Source organism: Rutidosis leptorrhynchoides, chromosome 4 (genome assembly GCF_046630445.1).
Source record: "Rutidosis leptorrhynchoides isolate AG116_Rl617_1_P2 chromosome 4, CSIRO_AGI_Rlap_v1, whole genome shotgun sequence".
Classification (NCBI taxonomy): Eukaryota; Viridiplantae; Streptophyta; class Magnoliopsida; order Asterales; family Asteraceae; genus Rutidosis; species Rutidosis leptorrhynchoides.
Window position 1 is genome coordinate 155807836 of NC_092336.1, and position 19797 is coordinate 155827632.

Genomic DNA, 19797 nt, shown 5'->3' on the forward strand with positions numbered 1-19797 from the left:
AGATTTTTCCAGAATAGCAAAACCCTTGACTGCATTAATGCATAAAGGGAAGAAATTTGAATGGAATGATGAACAAGAGAAAGCATTTCAGTTATTGAAGAAAAAGCTAACTACGGCACCTATATTGTCATTGCCTGAAGGGAATGATGATTTTGTGATTTATTGTGACGCATCAAAGCAAGGTCTCGGTTGTGTATTAATGCAACGAACGAAGGTGATTGCTTATGCGTCTAGACAATTGAAGATTCACGAACAAAATTATACGACGCATGATTTGGAATTAGGCGCGGTTGTTTTTGCATTAAAGACTTGGAGGCACTACTTATATGGGGTCAAAAGTATTATATATACCGACCACAAAAGTCTTCAACACATATTTAATCAGAAACAACTGAATATGAGGCAGCGTAGGTGGATTGAATTGTTGAATGATTACGACTTTGAGATTCGTTACCACCCGGGGAAGGCAAATGTGGTAGCCGATGCCTTGAGCAGGAAGGACAGAGAACCCATTCGAGTAAAATCTATGAATATAATGATTCATAATAACCTTACTACTCAAATAAAGGAGGCGCAACAAGGAGTTTTAAAAGAAGGAAATTTAAAGGATGAAATACCCAAAGGATCGGAGCAGCATCTTAATATTCGGGAAGACGGAACCCGATATAGGGCTGAAAGGATTTGGGTACCAAAATTTGGAGATATGAGAGAAATGGTACTTAGAGAAGCTCTTAAATCAGATACTCAATACATCCTGGAACGGGGAAGATGTACAAGGATCTCAAGAAACATTTTTGGTGGCCGGGTATGAAAGCCGATGTTGCTAAATATGTAGGAGAATGTTTGACGTGTTCTAAGGTCAAAGCTGAGCATCAGAAACCATCATGTCTACTTCAACAACCCGAAATCCCGGAATGGAAATGGGAAAACATTACCATGGATTTCATCACTAAATTGCCAAGGACTAAAAGTGGTTTTGATACTATTTGGGTAATAGTTGATCGTCTCACCAAATCAGCACACTTCCTGCCAATAAGAGAAGATGACAAGATGGAGAAGTTAGCACGACTGTATTTGAAGGAAGTCGTCTCCAGACATGGAATACCAATCTCTATTATCTCTGATAGGGATGGCAGATTTATTTCAAGATTCTGGCAGACATTACAGCAAGCATTAGGAACTCGTCTAGACATGAGTACTGCCTATCATCCACAAACTGATGGGCAGATCGAAAGGACGATACAAACGCTTGAAGACATGCTACGAGCATGTGTTATTGATTTCGGAAACAGTTGGGATCGACATCTACAGTTAGCAGAATTTTTCTACAACAACAGCTACCATTCAAGCATTGAGATGGCGCCGTTTGAAGCACTTTATGGTAGAAAGTGCAGGTCTCCGATTTGTTGGAGTGAAGTGGGGGATAGACAGATTACGGGTCCGGAGATTATACAAGAAACTACCGAGAAGATCATCCAAATTCAACAACGGTTGAAAACCGCCCAAAGTAGACAAAAGAGCTACACTGACATTAAAAGAAAAGATATAGAATTTGAAATTGGAGAGATGGTCATGCTTAAAGTTGCACCTTGGAAAGGCGTTGTTCGATTTGGTAAACGAGGGAAATTAAATCCAAGGTATATTGGACCATCCAAGATTATTGATCGTGTCGGACCAGTAGCTTACCGACTTGAGTTACCTCAACAACTCGCGGCTGTACATAACACTTTCCACGTCTCGAATTTGAAGAAATGTTTTGCTAAAGAAGTTCTCACTATTCCGTTAGATGAAATCCAAATCAACGAAAAACTTCAATTCATCGAAGAACCCGTCGAAATAATGGATCGTGAAGTTAAAAGACTTAAGCAAAACAAGATACCAATTGTTAAGGTTCGATGGAATGCTCGTAGAGGACTTGAGTTCACCTGGGAGCGTGAAGATCAGATGAAGAAGAAATACCCGCATCTATTTCCAGAAGATTCGTCAACACCTTCAACAGCTTAAAATTTCGGGACGAAATTTATTTAACGGGTAGGTACTGTAGTGACCCGAACTTTTCCATGTTAATATATTAATTGAGATTAATATTTACATGATTAAATGTTTCCAACATGTTAAGCAATCAAACTTGTTAAGACTTGATTAATTGAAAAATGTTTCATATAGACAATTGACCACCCAAGTTGACCGGTGATTCACGAACATTAAAACTTGTAAAAACTATATGATGACATATATATGGATATATATATATTTAACATGATACTATGATAAGTAAACATATCATTAAGTATATTAACAATGAACTACATATGTAAAAACAAGACTACTAACTTAATGATTTTTAAACGAGACATATATGTAACGATTATCGTTGTAAAGACATTTAATGTATATATATCATATTATGAGATATTCATACATGATAATATCATGATAATATAATAATTTAAAATCTCATTTGATATTATAAACATTGGGTTAACAACATTTAACAAGATCGTTAACCTAAAGGTTTCAAAACAACACTTACATGTAACGACTAACGATGACTTAACGACTCAGTTAAAATGTATATACATGTAGTGTTTTAATATGTATTTATACACTTTTGAAAGACTTCAATACACTTATCAAAATACTTCTACTTAACAAAAATGCTTACAATTACATCCTCGTTCAGTTTCATCAACAATTCTACTCGTATGCACCCGTATTCGTACTCGTACAATACACAACTTTTAGATGTATGTACTATTGGTATATACACTCCAATGATCAGCTCTTAGCAGCCCATGTGAGTCACCTAACACATGTGGGAACCATCATTTGGCAACTAGCATGAAATATCTCATAAAATTACAAAAATATGAGTAATCATTCATGACTTATTTACATGAAAACAAAATTACATATCCTTTATATCTAATCCATACACCAACGACCAAAAACACCTACAAACACTTTCATTCTTCAATTTTCTTCATCTAATTGATCTCTCTCAAGTTCTATCTTCAAGTTCTAAGTGTTCTTCATAAATTCTACAAGTTCTAGTTACATAAAATCAAGAATACTTTCAAGTTTGCTAGCTCACTTCCAATCTTTTAAGGTGATCATCCAACCTCAAGAAATATTTGTTTCTTACAGTAGGTTATCATTCTAATACAAGGTAATAATCATATTCAAACTTTGGTTCAATTTCTATAACTATAACAATCTTATTTCAAGTGATGATCTTACTTGAACTTGTTTTCGTGTCATGATTCTGCTTCAAGAACTTTCAAGCCATCCAAGATCCTTTGAAGCTAGATCATTTCTTGTCACTTCCAGTAGGTTTACCTACTAAACTTGAGGTAGTAATGATGTTCATAACATCATTCGATTCATATATATAAAACTATCTTATTCGAAGGTTTAAACTCGTAATCACTAGAACATAGTTTAGTTAATTCTAAACTTGTTCGCAAACAAAAGTTAATCCTTCTAACTTGACTTTTAAAATTAACTAAACACATGTTCTATATCTATATGATATGCTAACTTAATGATTTAAAACCTGGAAACACGAAAAACACCGTAAAATCGGATTTACGCCGTCGTAGTAACACAGCGGGCTGTTTTGGGTTAGTTAATTAAAAACTATGATAAACTTTGATTTAAAAGTTGTTATTCTGAGAAAATGATTTTTATTATGAACATGAAACTATATCCAAAAATTATGGTTAAACTCAAAGTGGAAGTATGTTTTCTAAAATGGTCATCTAGACGTCGTTCTTTCGACTGAAATGACTACCTTTACAAAAACGACTTGTAACTTATTTTTCCGACTATAAACCTATACTTTTTCTGTTTAGATTCATAAAATAGAGTTCAATATGAAACCATAGCAATTTGATTCACTCAAAACGGATTTAAAATGAAGAAGTTATGGGTAAAACAAGATTGGATAATTTTTCTCATTTTAGCTACGTGAAAATTGGTAACAAATATATTCCAACCATAACTTAATCAACTTGTATTATATATTATGTAATCTTGAGATACCATAGACACGTATACAATGTTTTGACCTATCATGTCGACACATCTATATATATTTCGGAACAACCATAGACACTCTATATGTGAATGTTGGAGTTAGCTATACAGGGTTGAGGTTGATTCCAAAATATATATAGTTTGAGTTGTGATCAATACTGAGATACGTATACACTGGGTCGTGGATTGATTCAAGATAATATTTATCGATTTATTTCTGTACATCTAACTGTGGACAACTAGTTGTAGGTTACTAACGAGGACAGCTGACTTAATAAACTTAAAACATCAAAATATATTAAAAGTGTTGTAAATATATTTTGAACATACTTTGATATATATGTATATATTGTTATAGGTTCGTGAATCAACCAGTGGTCAAGTCTTACTTCCCGACGAAGTAAAAATCTGTGAAAGTGAGTTATAGTCCCACTTTTAAAATCTAATATTTTTGGGATGAGAATACATGCATGTTTTATAAATGATTTACAAAATAGACACAAGTACGTGAAACTACATTCTATGGTTGAATTATCGAAATAGAATATGCCCCTTTTTATTAAGTCTGGTAATCTAAGAATTAGGGAACAGACACCCTAATTGACGCGAATCCTAAAGATAGATCTATTGGGCCTAACAAACCCCATCCAAAGTACCGGATGCTTTAGTACTTCGAAATTTATATCATATCCGAAGGGTGTCCCGGAATGATGGGGATATTCTTATATATGCATCTTGTTAATGTCGGATACCAGGTGTTCACCATATGAATGATTTTTATCTCTATGTATGGGATGTGTATTGAAATATGAAATCTTGTGGTCTATTATTATGATTTGATATATATAGGTTAAACCTATAACTCACCAACATTTTTGTTGACGTTTTAAGCATGTTTATTCTCAGGTGATTATTAAGAGCTTCCGCTATCGCATACGTAAATAAGGACGAGATTTGGAGTCCATGCTTGTATGATATTGTGTAAAAACTGCATTCAAGAAACTTATTTTGTTGTAACATATTTGTATTGTAAACCATTATGTAATGGTTGTGTGTAAACATGATATTTTAGATTATCATTATTTGATAATCTACGTAAAGCTTTTTAAACCTTTATTGATGAAATAAAGGTTATGGTTTGTTTTAAAATGAATGCAGTCTTTGAAAAATGTCTCGTATAGAGGTCAAAACCTCGCAACGAAATCAATTAATATGGAACGTTTTTAATCAATAAGAACGGGACATTTCAACCTACCCATTAAAAAAAATTTTCACAATTAATATTTTGTACAAAAGAATTTTATTACAGTCTTTATGGAAATATATGTGTATATTTCTTCAGATGTAATATTGATTTAATGAGTTAATATTAAATTAAACTCACTTAATTTATGGTTAAGGCTAGGATAGATAATTTCTAAACTTTAGAAATTACATAATCATCATAGAATGTTTTCCCAATGAAGTTATGAATCAATACTTCATCGTTGTAGTATTCCTTAGTATCTACAGGGCGTATGACGTCGATGCTCATGGGACAGATTGTGAAGTTGAGGTTTGCGATGCGGTTGTTGTTGGTGGTGGTAATGGTACTGTTGATGTTGTTGCTGGTGGTACTGGTTATGTTGTTGGTGCTGCTGCTGGTGTTTGTAACCTTTGCACCATATTCTCCAAAGCCACTACCCGAGCGCGAAGCTCGTTGACTTCTTCTATTACACCGGGGTGATTGTCGGTTCGGATGAGCGGATAAATAAGATCTAGAATTTGGTGTAGTATATAATCATGACGAGATACTCTGGAAATGAGAGAGAAAATGGTGTTTCGAATAGGTTCGCCGGTAAGTGCTTCAGGTTCTTCGCCAAGAGGGCAATGTGGTGGATGGAAGGGATCACCTTCTTCTTGTCTCCAATGATTAAGGAGGCTACGAACCCATCCCCAATTCATCCAGAATAGATGATGACTAATTGGTTGATCCATTCCGGCCACACTGCTTTCGGAACTGGAGTGGGATTCCATTTCAGAATCCTAGGGACTTGAACTAATGACGAATTCCATTTCGTACGATTGAATAAAGAATTTTTTGATATGAAATGATTTTCCGGCTATCAGGTGGTATTCTAATTATATAGAGCAAAAGGTTTCGTAGATTACGGAGGAATTTACAGAATATATCAGGCAAAGTTTACAGTAACAGATACGCTAAGATATGAATTCTGTCTATACACTATTCATGCAATCAATGCAATAAGATGTGTCTAGACTAAGAATGATAAGCAGATAATTTCTGACAAAAATGATGAGCAAAACTTTTGACATGCAGACACGGTCGAAGTCCAGACTCACTAATGCATCCTAACGACTATCAGTTAGACACACTAATGCAGACCTGGTTCGCTAAGACCACCGCTCTGATACCAACTGAAAGGACCCGTTCATATACATTATAAACGATTCACAATAGTTGATTACATCGCAAGGTATTTGACCTCTATATGATACATTTTACAAACATTGCATTCGTTTTTAAAAGACAAACTTTCTTTACAACGAAAGTTGACGGCATGCACACCATTTCATAATACATCCAACTATAATTGGCTTAATAATAATCTTGATGAACTCAATGACTCGAATTCAACGTCTTTCAAAATATGCCATGAATGACTCCAAGTAATATCCTTAAAATGAGCTAATGCACAGCGGAAGATTTCTTTAATACCTGAGAATAAACATGCTTTAAAGTGTCAACCAAAAGGTTGGTGAGTTCATAGGTTTATCATAACAATCATTTCAATATATTAATAGACCACAAGATTTCCGTTTATAAATATATGTACACTCGCAAGTGTATAAAAGTATTCTATAAGTTGTAGGCACCCGGTAACAAGCCTTAACGTTCATGTTTTACCCTCTGAAGTACACCAGATCAGGTGTGTTTAAAATAACCTCAAAGTACTAAAGCATCCCATAGTCAGGATGGGGTTTGTCAGGCCCAATAGATCTATCTTTAAGATTCGCGCCTACCTTACATAAACAAGTAGATTAATGTTACCAAGCTAAGAGTATATTTCTGGTTTAAACCCACGTAGAATTAGTTTTAGTACTTGTGTCTATTTCGTAAAACAGTTATAAAATATGCATATATTCTCAGCCCAAAAATATATAATGCAAAAGCATTTAAAAAGGGAGCTATGAAAACTCACAATACTGTATTTCGTAGTAAAAATATATATAACGTCATTTAACAAGTGCAAGGTTGGACTCGGATTCACGAACGTATCAATATTGAGATTCAATATTGCAGGAAAGTACATAGACGCAACGGAGATGATAAACACTAGATTGACCTCACGAGCATACCTATGAACCATACCCATCACCTCCATAGCTATAACCCATAATTTCCTTAGCTTCGACTAATTCAAAAAAAAACTATTTTGAAATCACTCGGACAGCACTCCGTCGTAATATTTTATGTATACTAATAATATCTTGAAATAATACAAAGAAAATATATATATATATATGTAATTCGATTGAGAGAGTTTAGAGAAATATATTTTCAAGTTTCTATGAAATAATGAAACCTATTGAATTCTATTTATAACAGATTTTTGAATTATTTAAGTATAAATTATTAAAATGAATTATTAAAGTATGAATTATTAAAGTGAATTATTAAAGTATGAATTATTAAAGTATGAATTATTAAAGTGAATTATTAAAGTGAATTATTAAAGTATGAATTATTAAAGTGAATTATTAAAGTGAATTATTAAAGTATGAATTATTAAAGTATGAATTATTAAAGTATGAATTATTAAAGTGAATTATTAAAGTATGAATTATTAAATTGAATTATTAAAGTATGAATTATTAAAGTTAAAGTAAAATAAAAGTAAAGTAAAGGTAAAGTTAAAGTATAGTAAAAGTATAAAACTATATATGTATAATACGCGTATAAGTATATATAATATTAATTTAAATTGTTATATATATTTAATAAAATAAAATATAAATATCGTTATCTTTATCATACTGGTTAAGTAATGAGTTGGCAAAAGTGGTTCTAGATATTTATAAAAGATATATACGTTTTAATAATAAAGTTCTTTTTAAACTGAAAACGTTTTTTGTACTTTTGAAACTAAATTAATAGAATATTATGGAAACCAATTCTCCACTAACTTTTGTCTAACTTTCGTAAATGACACTTTTTGTTTTTATTTATAAATAGCTTTACAAATTATTCTGAATATCGTTAAGAGGAATAGATTTTCTCAAATCATAGTGGACCTCTCAACAGAGACTTGTAATCATAATTCAATCTTTCTGATAATTCAATCATTTAATATATATATTTTTTAATTTCATCGAAAATCATATTGAAACAAATACGTTCATGTAGGGTATTATACGTTTAATACTTTATTAATATTCTCAAGTTATAATATATATATATACATATACATATCTATTTATATATAACGGTTCGTGAATCGTCGGAATTTGGTCGAGGTTATAATGAATGTATGAACACAGTTTAAAATTCTTGAGATTTAACTTAACAAACTTTGCTTATCGTGTCGGAATAATATAAAGATTAAAGTTTAAATTTGGTCAGAAATTTCTGGGTCGTCACATTGGGTCAAAGCACTCCCCTCACCAACCTCTAGCAGAGGTGATGGAGTTGTACTTGTAGCACCTTGCCTAATAGATTTTTGATGTGAATCCATGGGTGCTGAAACAACTAAGTTTTCAAGTATGTGAACATTCTCATTATGAGCTGGTGAGCTCATAAGGTTGGTTAAATGGAGATTTTGTTCAGTAGCAGCGGGAGAAGATGGGTTAGAATGAGGTGGGATTTCCTCATTCATGTCCTCAGCCTGCTCTGTATGTGTAACATCATGGGGTGGAGTAACTGGGGGGTAGAATCTGATTGCTCAGACTCTATGATTGGTTAATCAATGTTGTGATCTTCTGCAGACCCTGATTGCTCAGACCCTGCAGGAGATGCCCCTTCAGATCCTGATTGCTCAGGAGCTATAGGTTGATCAGGTTGGTCAGGTTGACCAATGTTGACCCATTGCAGCATTGCTGGAGTAAGAGCAACTTCAGCATCATTATTAATATGGTTATGAAACATCCTTGAACTGCATTCAGGAAAAGCTGTATACTCATAAATTCTCAACACCTTTAGCCCATCATATAAATCAGGATGTATAGCTTGTTCCATCATTAAACTCAAAATCCTTATAAAAGGAACATTGTGATCCCTGGGTGTTTTCTCAGTAAGCACCAACAACTCATTAAAATACAAGCGAGCAAAATCAATGTTTCTCCCAGTCACTATGGCATGGAACAAATAAGCTTCAAAATCATTGATCTCTGTCAAACTTCCACTCTTAAAACTCAAACTTCTCACAACATTAGATAACATAAACATCCACCTAGGTGTAAACATGCTAGTCTTAACAGTTGAATCAGTCAACGGTTGACCAACTAAATTAAAACTTAACCTTGCAACAGACTTAGAAGGTATTCTAACAAAATTGTCACGCATAGGTAAATTCAAAGCTAACCTCAAGTGATTCTCAGTAAGAACAAGAGTATTGTTACCATTACGATATGTGCCTGTGAGTGTTCGTGCCTCCCTGTCACCAACACATGTATACCAAAATTCAGCAAGCAATTCTGGAAACATCGTTGTTGTTTTAAAAAATGCGTCCTTCAATGGATGATTATGCATAAACTGAATCAACTCCTCGTATCCTTCGTTAGCAAAATTCTCTGGAATTGAATCACAAGCAACTAAGTTATTAGCAGAAACCATAACATCCTTACTACCTTTAATCTCTGTAGCACGAATCATGTTTGCTGTGGGGACAAGGACGAAGGGAATGTACTTTGATCGAGCCATTACGTTTGATGAAACAAAGGGTTTTGAAAATTGAGGGAAGATGATCGAAAGAGGGATTAGGGTTTGAATAAAAATCGATTTGAAGAGGAGGAGGGGTATTTATATCCTGACAAAATTTCAAAAATTTACTTTTAACCCTCAAAATAAATTACCGATTACCTCCTTGTAAAATAACCCTTTTTACTAAAGAAAAAAATATTTTAAGAATTAAATAAGGAAACAGATATACACCAAAAATACACTAGGAGAGTAAATCTTTCCAGACTCTGAATAATTTGATGTTACCCAGACTCTGAAAACAACGTGATCCAGACTCTATTTTTTTTTTTTCACATTTTTCAAATTTTTTTTTTTTTTTTTTACAACAACAGTTTAGAGAGTATCTTCACTTGTCAACATTTCAGTTGATGGATTTAACATTCTAAGTTGTTCAAGAAGATAAAATGCCTCTCCTCAGGAAGTGTCTTAGTAAAAATATCTGCCAGTTGATCTTTAGTACCAATATGCTTTAAAACCACTTTGCCTTTCTCAATACAATCCCTTATAAAATGATGTCTGATCTCTATGTGCTTGGTCCTGGAGTGAAACACTGGATTCTCTGTAATAGCAATAGCACTCTCATTATCACACATTATTGGAGTTTTGGTTAATGTTAACCCAAAATCCAAAAGTTGATGTTGCATCCAAAGTAATTGAGCACAACAACTTCCTGCAGCAACATATTCAGCTTCTGCTGTGGAAGTGGCCACTGAATTTTGCTTTTTACTGGACCAGCTCACCAATTTTCCACCTAATAATTGACACCCACCAGAAGTGCTTTTTCTGTCTAACTTACAACCTGCATAGTCTGCATCTGTGTAACCAATTAGATCAAACCCTGAGTCTTTAGCATACCAAAGACCCAGGTTAGGGGTACCTTTTAAGTACCTAAAAATTCTTTTCACGGCTTTATAATGAGACTCCTTAGGATCTGACTGATAACGTGCACACATACATGTAGCAAACATTATATCAGGTCTACTAGCAGTTAAATATAACAAAGATCCAATCATACCTGTATAGGTTGATTGACAAGTGGGTTTTCCAGACTCATCTTTATCAAGTTTTTCAGAAACACTCATTGGAGTTCTTAAAGAGGAGCAATTTTTAAAACCATATTTAGTTAACATATCAGAAATGTAATTACTTTGGTTAATAAAAATACCCTCATGACTCTGCTTTATTTGTAGTCCAAGAAAATAGTTTAGAATACATAAATTACTCATTCTATATTCTTTAGACATTATGTCTGAAAACCATTTTCTCAAAAGTGGATTAGTAGACCCAAAAATAATGTCATCAACATAAATTTGAACAAGTAACACATCACCTTTCTCCTTTTTGATGAATAAAGTTTTGTCAATAGCCCCTCTAGAAATTTTCTTTTCTAGAAGAAATGTTGACAAAGTATCATACCAGGCTCTGGGAGCTTGCTTCAGACCATACAAAGCTTTCTTCAACTTGAAGTCATGCTTGGGAAACTTCTTACTCTTGAAACCAGGAGGTTGCTTCACATAAACATCTTCTTGCAATTTACCATTTAGAAAAGCACTCTTTACATCCATTTGGAACACCACAAAATCTTTATCTGAAGCATATGCCAGAAACAATCTAATAGCTTCAATTCTAGCAACAGGAGCAAATGTCTCATCATAGTCTCTACTTTCTTCTTGTCTATACCCTTGAGCCACTAACCTTGCTTTATTCCTAACCACAATACCATCTTTGTCAACCGTGTTTCTGTAAACCCATTTAGTACCAATTGCAGTTTTACCATCAGGTTTTGGAACCAACTCCCATACATCATTCCTTTCAAACTCTGTCAACTCTTCAGTCATAGCTTCAACCCAATCATTGTCAGCCAATGCTTCATCTACTTCTTTGGGTTCAATGAGTGAAAGAAAATTAGAAAAGAAATAATAGTTTGCAATGGCAAAGTCAGATACAGGTGTCTGAGAAGAACCAGGTTTAGGCAAACCAGCAGGATCTACAACATAATCTTCAAGATGCTTTGGAGGAACTATGATTCTAGAAGATTTTCTGATAGGAACAACAGGAACCAAGGTGTTATTAGGTGATTGATCACCTTCTTGAATAACAACAGGCTCATCTTCTTGTTGAACTTCTTCTGTATGAGAATTATCTGCAGAATCATTTTTCAATCCAGAAGAATGAGGTTCATCTGACTCAGACTCTGAATCCAGAGTCTGAACACTGTTACCAGAAATTAAATTTGACAATTCACCAAGTGCAGAATGCTCAGAACTAGATGACTGATCCATTTCAATAGAACTATCATCAAAAGAAACATTAATGGATTCTTCAATCTTCATTCTTCTCTTATTAAATACTCTAAAAGCTTTAGAAACAGAAGAATATCCCATGAACACACCTTCATCAGATTTTGGCCTCATCTTTTCAAGCTGATCTCTTTGATTCAAAATATAGCACTTACATCCAAATACATGGAAGTAATGAATAGTAGGTATCTTTTTATGAAATAGCTCATAGGAAGTTTTGCCATGTTTCTTCACAATCAAGGACCTGTTTTGAGTATAACAAGCTGTATTAACAGCTTCTGCCCAGAATCTGAGTGTAACATTTGATTGGCATAGCATAGTTCTGGCTGCTTCAATAAGTGTTCTATTTCTTCTTTCAGCAACTCCATTTTGTTGTGGAGTTCTAACAGCAGAGAAATTTTGACCAATTCCAGACTCTTCACAAAAGTCAATTAAAGTAACATTTTTGAACTCAGTGCCATGATCACTTCTCAATTGCTTAACAAGAACACCTTTTTGAACCTGTTCTCTCTTGATCAAATTAATGATTTCTTCAGGAGCATCACTTTTTGCAGCTAAGAAAATAACCCAGGTAAACCTAGAATACTCATCAACAATTACCAAAGTATATCTTTTCCCACCCAAACTACTAGTGTTCATTGGACCAAATAGATTCATGTGAAGCATATGAAATGGATCACTAATAGTAGCTAGGGTTTTTGAGGGAAACTTTGTTTTGGTTTGTTTACCCATAATGCAAGCAGAACAAGGTTTATCTTTCTTGAAAGGTTGTTGAGGCAACCCTCTAACAAGCTTCTTTTTGGAAAGTTCATTAATATTTTTGAAATTGAGATGAGATAACCTTTTATGCCAAAGCCAATTAAGTTCAGGAACAGTCTGAGAATACAAACAAGTTTCAATTCCAGTATCAACAGAATCTAAATCCAGCATGTACACATTTTGAACTCTCCAAGCTACAAGTGTTGGCCTTCCTTTTGGATCATAAATAATACCAGCTTTCTTTCTTATTCTAATCTCACAATCTTCATCAGCAATCTGACTCACATTTAGCAGATTATGCTTCAACCCTTCAACTAAAGCAACTTTCTTAAATGAAACACTTCCAGCTTTAACAGTACCATAACCAATAGTCTTTGCAACCGAATTATCACCATATCTTACAGAAGGACCTTTTTCTTCTACAAACCCTACAAGATGCTATTTGCATCCAGTCATGTGTCTTGAGCAGCCACTGTCCAAATACCACAAATTACCCTGCTACACAAGACACAAAACAAAAGAAAATGATTAGTTTTTAAGGGGAACCCACTTTTCAGTGGGTTCAGTTGGAGTGCTCTTCACTCTCCAAACAAAAGCTTTGTCCCCAATCCAAATCAACTTGTCCTTAACTGTTTTCAAAACATTTTCACAAACTTTAGGTTTCCATACCTTTTCAATTTTCTCAGGAAAACAAGATGCTCTTTTAACTAAAGGTTTTTCTTGACTCTTGATTTTTTCATTGAGTTTTGAAATTTTCCTTTTGAGTTTTTGGATAGTCTTTGCTTGTTTTGACCTTCTTTTAGTTGACCTTATTGGATCTGGACAAGTGTCACTATCAGAGGATGATTCAGAATCACTTTTGCTACTTGACTCTTGGGAGTCAGACTCTAGGTCAGAACATACACTTTCACTTTTAGAGACTAAACTGTTAGAGTCTGAAGATTTCAAGAGTTCAGACTCTAGTGGATTTCTGCATTCTAGTATTATAGTCTCTGAGGGTTCAACAGGATCTAATGATCTTACAAATGCATTAGTTAAAATCTTTTTGTCACCATCAAATTTTACAAAAGTGTCAGGTAAAATGTCAGGTTTGAATACACTAGGATCAACTTCCACATTATTGTTTAATATGTAGTTTTCACCTAGTATAGCCTTGACATCATTTGGAATTTGTTTGGCAATAGCATCAGAATTCTTTTTGGAAGACACACACCAAGATTTACAAATTGTTTCATAATATTTTGACCTTTTAACTGATCTTCCTAATTCAGTATTTAGCCTTTTTGTTTCTTCTGTGTATGCCATTTTATAGGTGTCAAGTTCTGCCTCACATTCTTTTAACTCTTTAATTTCAGCATCTTTGTTTTCGATGGTGTTTTTAAGATAAAAAATTTGTGTTCTTAACCTATCAATATCTTCTAAACACCACTTAAAGTCAAGTAACAAATACTGAAACATTCTCACTTTTTCATTATCAAGATAGCTTACAAAATTTTGTACCTTATAGGCAGAAACTTTACTACAAGTAGAGTCTTTATCCATCTTTTCAATAGCTTTCAAATCTTTCTCAAACTTGCTAGAACCACTATCCCTTTCAGTTATAGCCATAAGACACTTATCCTCTTCCTCATCAGATGATGAATCTTCATCCTCCCATGCTTCTGTGTACAAAGCCTTCTCCTGATCTTTGTTCTTTGACTTTTCTGCTTCACTCTTCAACTTCATGTACTTGAGCTTATACTTTCTTGCCTTGTCAACAGACTTGTTGGTATTTGAACCTCCTTCACTCTTAGACCAGCAATCTGCAGCTATGTGACCTATCTTTCCACACTTAAAACATTTAGCTTTCTTTGGATCAAAAGTACTCTTACCTTTACCTTTCTTATAACCAAACCTTTTCTGCTCAATCCTTTGTGTCAAAAGAGCCACCTGCCCTTCCAGATCTTGAATCTCCTCATCTTCATCAGAATCACTATCATCATCAGAAGTTTCATCACTTTCAGATTCAACCTTGCTAGAATAACTGGAGAATAATTGCTTATTCTTCTTTGTGGTAGCCACCAATGCAGCTTCTGGATCTTTAACAACCTTCTTAGCATTAATCTTGTTCTTTAATTGTGTTTCTTCAAAATTTGATAGTATACCAAACAGCTCACTTAATTCATAGTTGTCTATCTTCTCACTGATTACCATGGATGTAATCACAGACTCAAAATTTGAAGGCAACAATTCAATGAACTTTTGACACAATACCTGTTGTGTTTTCTCTACGCCAACACTTCCAAGATCATTAATTAGAACCTGAAATCTTGAATGGAGATCACTCAAAGATTCTTTCGGCTGAGCAGCAAAGTTTTCATAACACCTTATCAGATTCTTTTTCTTTTGAGTCTTAACAACTGTGACTCCTTCATAGTCATTAAGCAAAAGATCCCACATAGCTTTAGCAGTCTTGACATGGCTGACCTTTCTTAGAATTGGAACAGTAACAGCATTGCCTATAATACTCCTTATCTTGCTATCAAGCTTGAATTTTATGGCTTGTGCTTCAGTCCATCTATCTCTTGGAGTTTCACGAAAATAAGCAGGTTGTGCAGCAACAGTATCTGTGGCAGGAACAGCTTCAACCATTGCACCAGGTATAATAGGTCCTGTTGTGAGGACTTGCTCAGCATCTTCATGAATGGAACCCAGAAACCAAAGAACTTTCAGTTTCCATGTTGCAAAGTCTGTGCCATCGAATATTGGCACACCTTTTCCAGCCATAACTGGGGTTGGAATGGTACTGGTAGACATCTTGATCAATATATGGATCGTTTTAAAAGATTACCAAGTTGGATTTACACCTTTCCCGCTCTGATACCAGTTATAAGTTCACAGTATTTGAACTATGAACACCAGACTCTCAATTGAATAGTAAATATGAATTATAAGAACAATAATTGAGAGAACACGATATGAAGATATAAGAAAGATAATGTTAATCGTGCAAAAGGGTGCTATACAATGATAAACCGTAGCCCTATTTATACAGAGTTAAACCAAATCTTGAAGATTTGGTTTCCTAAACTACTTGACTAAAACTTAGGAAAAGATAAACTTAAAACTAACAAATATTCTAAACAATGCAAAGTTTATCTTCTAGAGATAACACAGAATCAAAACACAATCTTCTTAATATTTAAACAAATCTCCAGAATTTTTCATAGCTTAATCATCAAGTAATCAAAACGTTGACTTTATCAGAATCTGCAACTTCAGACTCTAGGACTCCAGACTCTAACTCCTGCAAAACACTTTGACTCATCAGATCATTTTTCCAACAGTTACTAAGTGCATCGCTATCATTAGTTGTGTCATAATTGTCGTTAGCATCTTTCGTCCTTCTTTGTTGGACACTATTGTTTGGGAAATAGTTTTTAGTACATAGTCCTGAATGCAGGAACAAGTCTTAATAATTTGGTCAGTTAAACTGACCAATCATATATTATCCGTTACCCAAATAAACCCAATCTGACCCGTTTGCCAGGTATAAACTGAACAGTTTACATTGCGAAACATCTTCTGTATGTATATGTAAACCGACTCAGTTTACTCAGTCTCTGGAAGATAATTTCGCAATGTGGGAAGATAATTTCGCAATGTGGGAACATTTTTATGTTTGTGTATATATAATATAATATATACACTTATATAACACTAACATTTTAAAGTTATCTTCTGGCGCTTATTTCAACAACATTATCATCAAACCATCGAAGATTACAACAAACCTGGAATTGAAATGGCAATAACTTCATATGTTGAATGAAAATTTGGATCCTTCTAAAGTAAATTTCAATATTTTTATTTATTATCGGATTTTATTTGTACACGAGATAACAGTATAGCTATCAAGTATAAACCGGGCTTTACATTCATGATTTCAAAATTGATTCACAAAATGCTGTTGTCTTGATCATCTGCAAGATTTCTAAAAATCTGAAGTGTCTTGAAGGAAATCTAACTTATTTTGGATGGAAAAATGGTATCTTCAGAATCATCTTCGATATTTAAAATCTCATCACCATCAAAATTTGTAGACAGATGATCATCGTGTGAAGATGTCATTTCTGAAATCTCGGATTTATTAGCTTTTTGTTGTTGATGCTGATCAAACATCTTCTTTAGCTGTTTTGCTTGTTCTTCTATTCTCAACTGTAAGTTTCTTTGTATCTAATATCAAGAGCAAAGTTAACTGGTCAAACTTTGACTTTTAAGGTCATAATAACTGATTTTGGAACTTTAAATTTGTCATTAATAATTCGAGAACTAAACTAAAATGTACCTCAAGTTGCTCATGAAGTTGCCTCTGTACAGCAAGTTGCATTTGCAGTGCATCCTTAAATTGCATCCCACTGACAAAAATAGTCAAACTATAAGGTTAAGACTTGATACGTGTCGATTGAAGTGATGAAAGTAAAAAGATAACGAAAATAATTTAACTTTCAGACCAAAAGAATCTAAACATACGTTATATTTTCAATCTGCGATATGGTATCCGTAGTAGTTCTCTTTTCAGAATTTCCTACAGAGAAAGTAAAAACATGATCAGGTTACATTTTTAAAGCATCAAACTCACATTAACAACAAAAACATCTAGAAAGACCAATAATTTAACAATGTTTCATGTACCTTTAGTAGATTCAGGTAAGTACTTGGCTATCCTGTATTTCTGTCAATCAATCAATATAAGATCAATTAGAAAATAAAATTTAGAAAAATGAAGTAAAGAATAAAGAATTAAAAAAAAAAAAAAAAAAACCTTAAAATTTAGTATAACTAATAATAATAATACCTGCAAATGACTTTTCACATGAAAGATTGTCAACCCTTCCGAGTCCATTAACTTCAGTATTGCCTTTGGCGTCGCCTCTGTAAAAAGTGACCAAAAACAATGAGATTAACGAAAATTCAAATACGTGTAAAGGGTAAAAAGGTCATTATACAAAAAGTACTTACTTTCAGCACCACCTAAGAGAGTCACACACTCTACAAATCGATCATGGAGATCTTGAGTCCATCTTATTCGCGTTTTACTTGGAACAACGTTTCCAGTATTTTCACAGTTGACCAAAAGTTGACCCGAAGAGGGTCGAGTCACTTGTCTAGATTCCCCATATTGCGCCTGCAGCAATTTTTTTGGCAAAAAATTAATTATATAAACAGAGGCGAAACTATGATTTTTTTTCACCGGGGGCAAAAAAAAATTTTTTAACCGTAGCAATTTTTTTAGACAAAATTTGAATATTTTTGGGCAAAAGTTGGAGATTTTGGGGCAAAATTTGAAGATTTTGGAGCAAAAGTTGGAGAATTTGGGGCAAAATTTGAAGGTTTTGAGGCAAAATATGTAGGTTTGGGGGCAAAAAAAAATATCCACCGGGAGCAAAGTCGAAAAATCCAAAATTTTTACACTGAAAAAAAAAAATCCACCAGGGGCGCCCGCCCCCTGCCCCATACCATCTTCGCCCCTGTATATAAATAAACAGATTCAAATATCAACAAGTACAAACCGAATCATAATAGATATTGCAACAAATAAAAACATGCTAATTATAATCAAATTCTGAAAAAGAATGTATAAAAAAAAAAAAAAACTTACACCAAGATCTTGTTTTCCATCATAACAAATAGTGGATTTTGATTGTCTCCAATCCGAAAATTCAGTTTCTTCAAGTAATTTTCGTTTTAGCTCCCTAAGTTTATCCTTTTCAGATACACTCCCACATCTCATTCTTTGTGATCTATCATAAGAACTAAAGTATCCATTTTCATTAGATGGTATAAATTGATCAAATCTCATCTGGGGTACAGATGAAACATCGTTATCTTCGTTAAAAGATCTAGTAACGCCGTTTTGTGAAAAGCCCAAGTATCTTTCAGTTGCCCAAAGTGCAGAAGATGGTGAACCGATTTGTTCCATGATCGTTTTACTACAAGATGGTGTTTCTTTTCTACTATAATTTATCATCTGTTGTTGATGATCTAGTTGTTCTTGATGGTTAACGATATCGGAGGGTAAAATAATTCCAGCTTGCCATGGTTGTTGATGTTGTTGTGCACCAAAATCTCTAGTTTTAAGATTGTAAACTGTTTCATGGTTAGAACCAATCCTCATAGTATTCATTCTTTCAGTACAAAAATAAAGAGTTTTTTGGGTCAAAATTTGTAGCGTTTAGCACGAAAACTTCATGAAATCGATCAAGATTAGTGAAAAGAGTACGAAGAATATCAAGAAAATAAAATTTAGAAGAAACCAATTATGGGTTTGCTAGAAATTTTTTATTTTTTTTATTTTTTTTTTGTAATGCTGAAAAAGATCAGGCAACTATATTGTGAGCACAATGGAAACTTTATATACTCCTATATACTATTGGCTTCTAGAGTATAAAAATAATAATCAATTTCCCATTGGTCTATCAAGACGTTGATTCCAATTTATTTTAAATTTATCCAAAAAAATTATTATTCTTCTTTCGGTATACCAGTATATATATTGTCTTATTTTAAGAAACTTTATTTATCTTGCATGATTCATCACATTGTTATTATTGTATTTAGTTATAGTTATATTATAAAAATCTATCTATATCTATAATCTTAATCTATATAATATAATATATAAAACTAATTAGGAATTGAAAATAAATCATATTTATCCTACTGAAGAAATCGAGGGCACATAAATTTGATGAGCCGTTT

At 33.5% G+C, this 19797-nt stretch overlaps 1 protein-coding gene across 1 annotated transcript; it reads right to left on the reverse strand.

The window, feature by feature from the left end:
• Window positions 1–16885: 16885 nt before the first annotated feature.
• On the reverse strand, window positions 16886–19391 carry LOC139840318 (uncharacterized). Its single transcript, XM_071830585.1, has 7 exons — window positions 18698–19391; window positions 18058–18223; window positions 17894–17970; window positions 17731–17770; window positions 17569–17623; window positions 17384–17453; window positions 16886–17271 (listed from the first exon to the last, which is right to left on the reverse strand). The coding sequence occupies exons 1-7, from the start codon at window positions 19220–19222 to the stop codon at window positions 17059–17061; spliced, it is 1146 nt and encodes a 381-aa protein (XP_071686686.1). The 5' UTR covers window positions 19223–19391; the 3' UTR covers window positions 16886–17058.
• Between the last annotated feature and the right edge of the window lie 406 nt (window positions 19392–19797).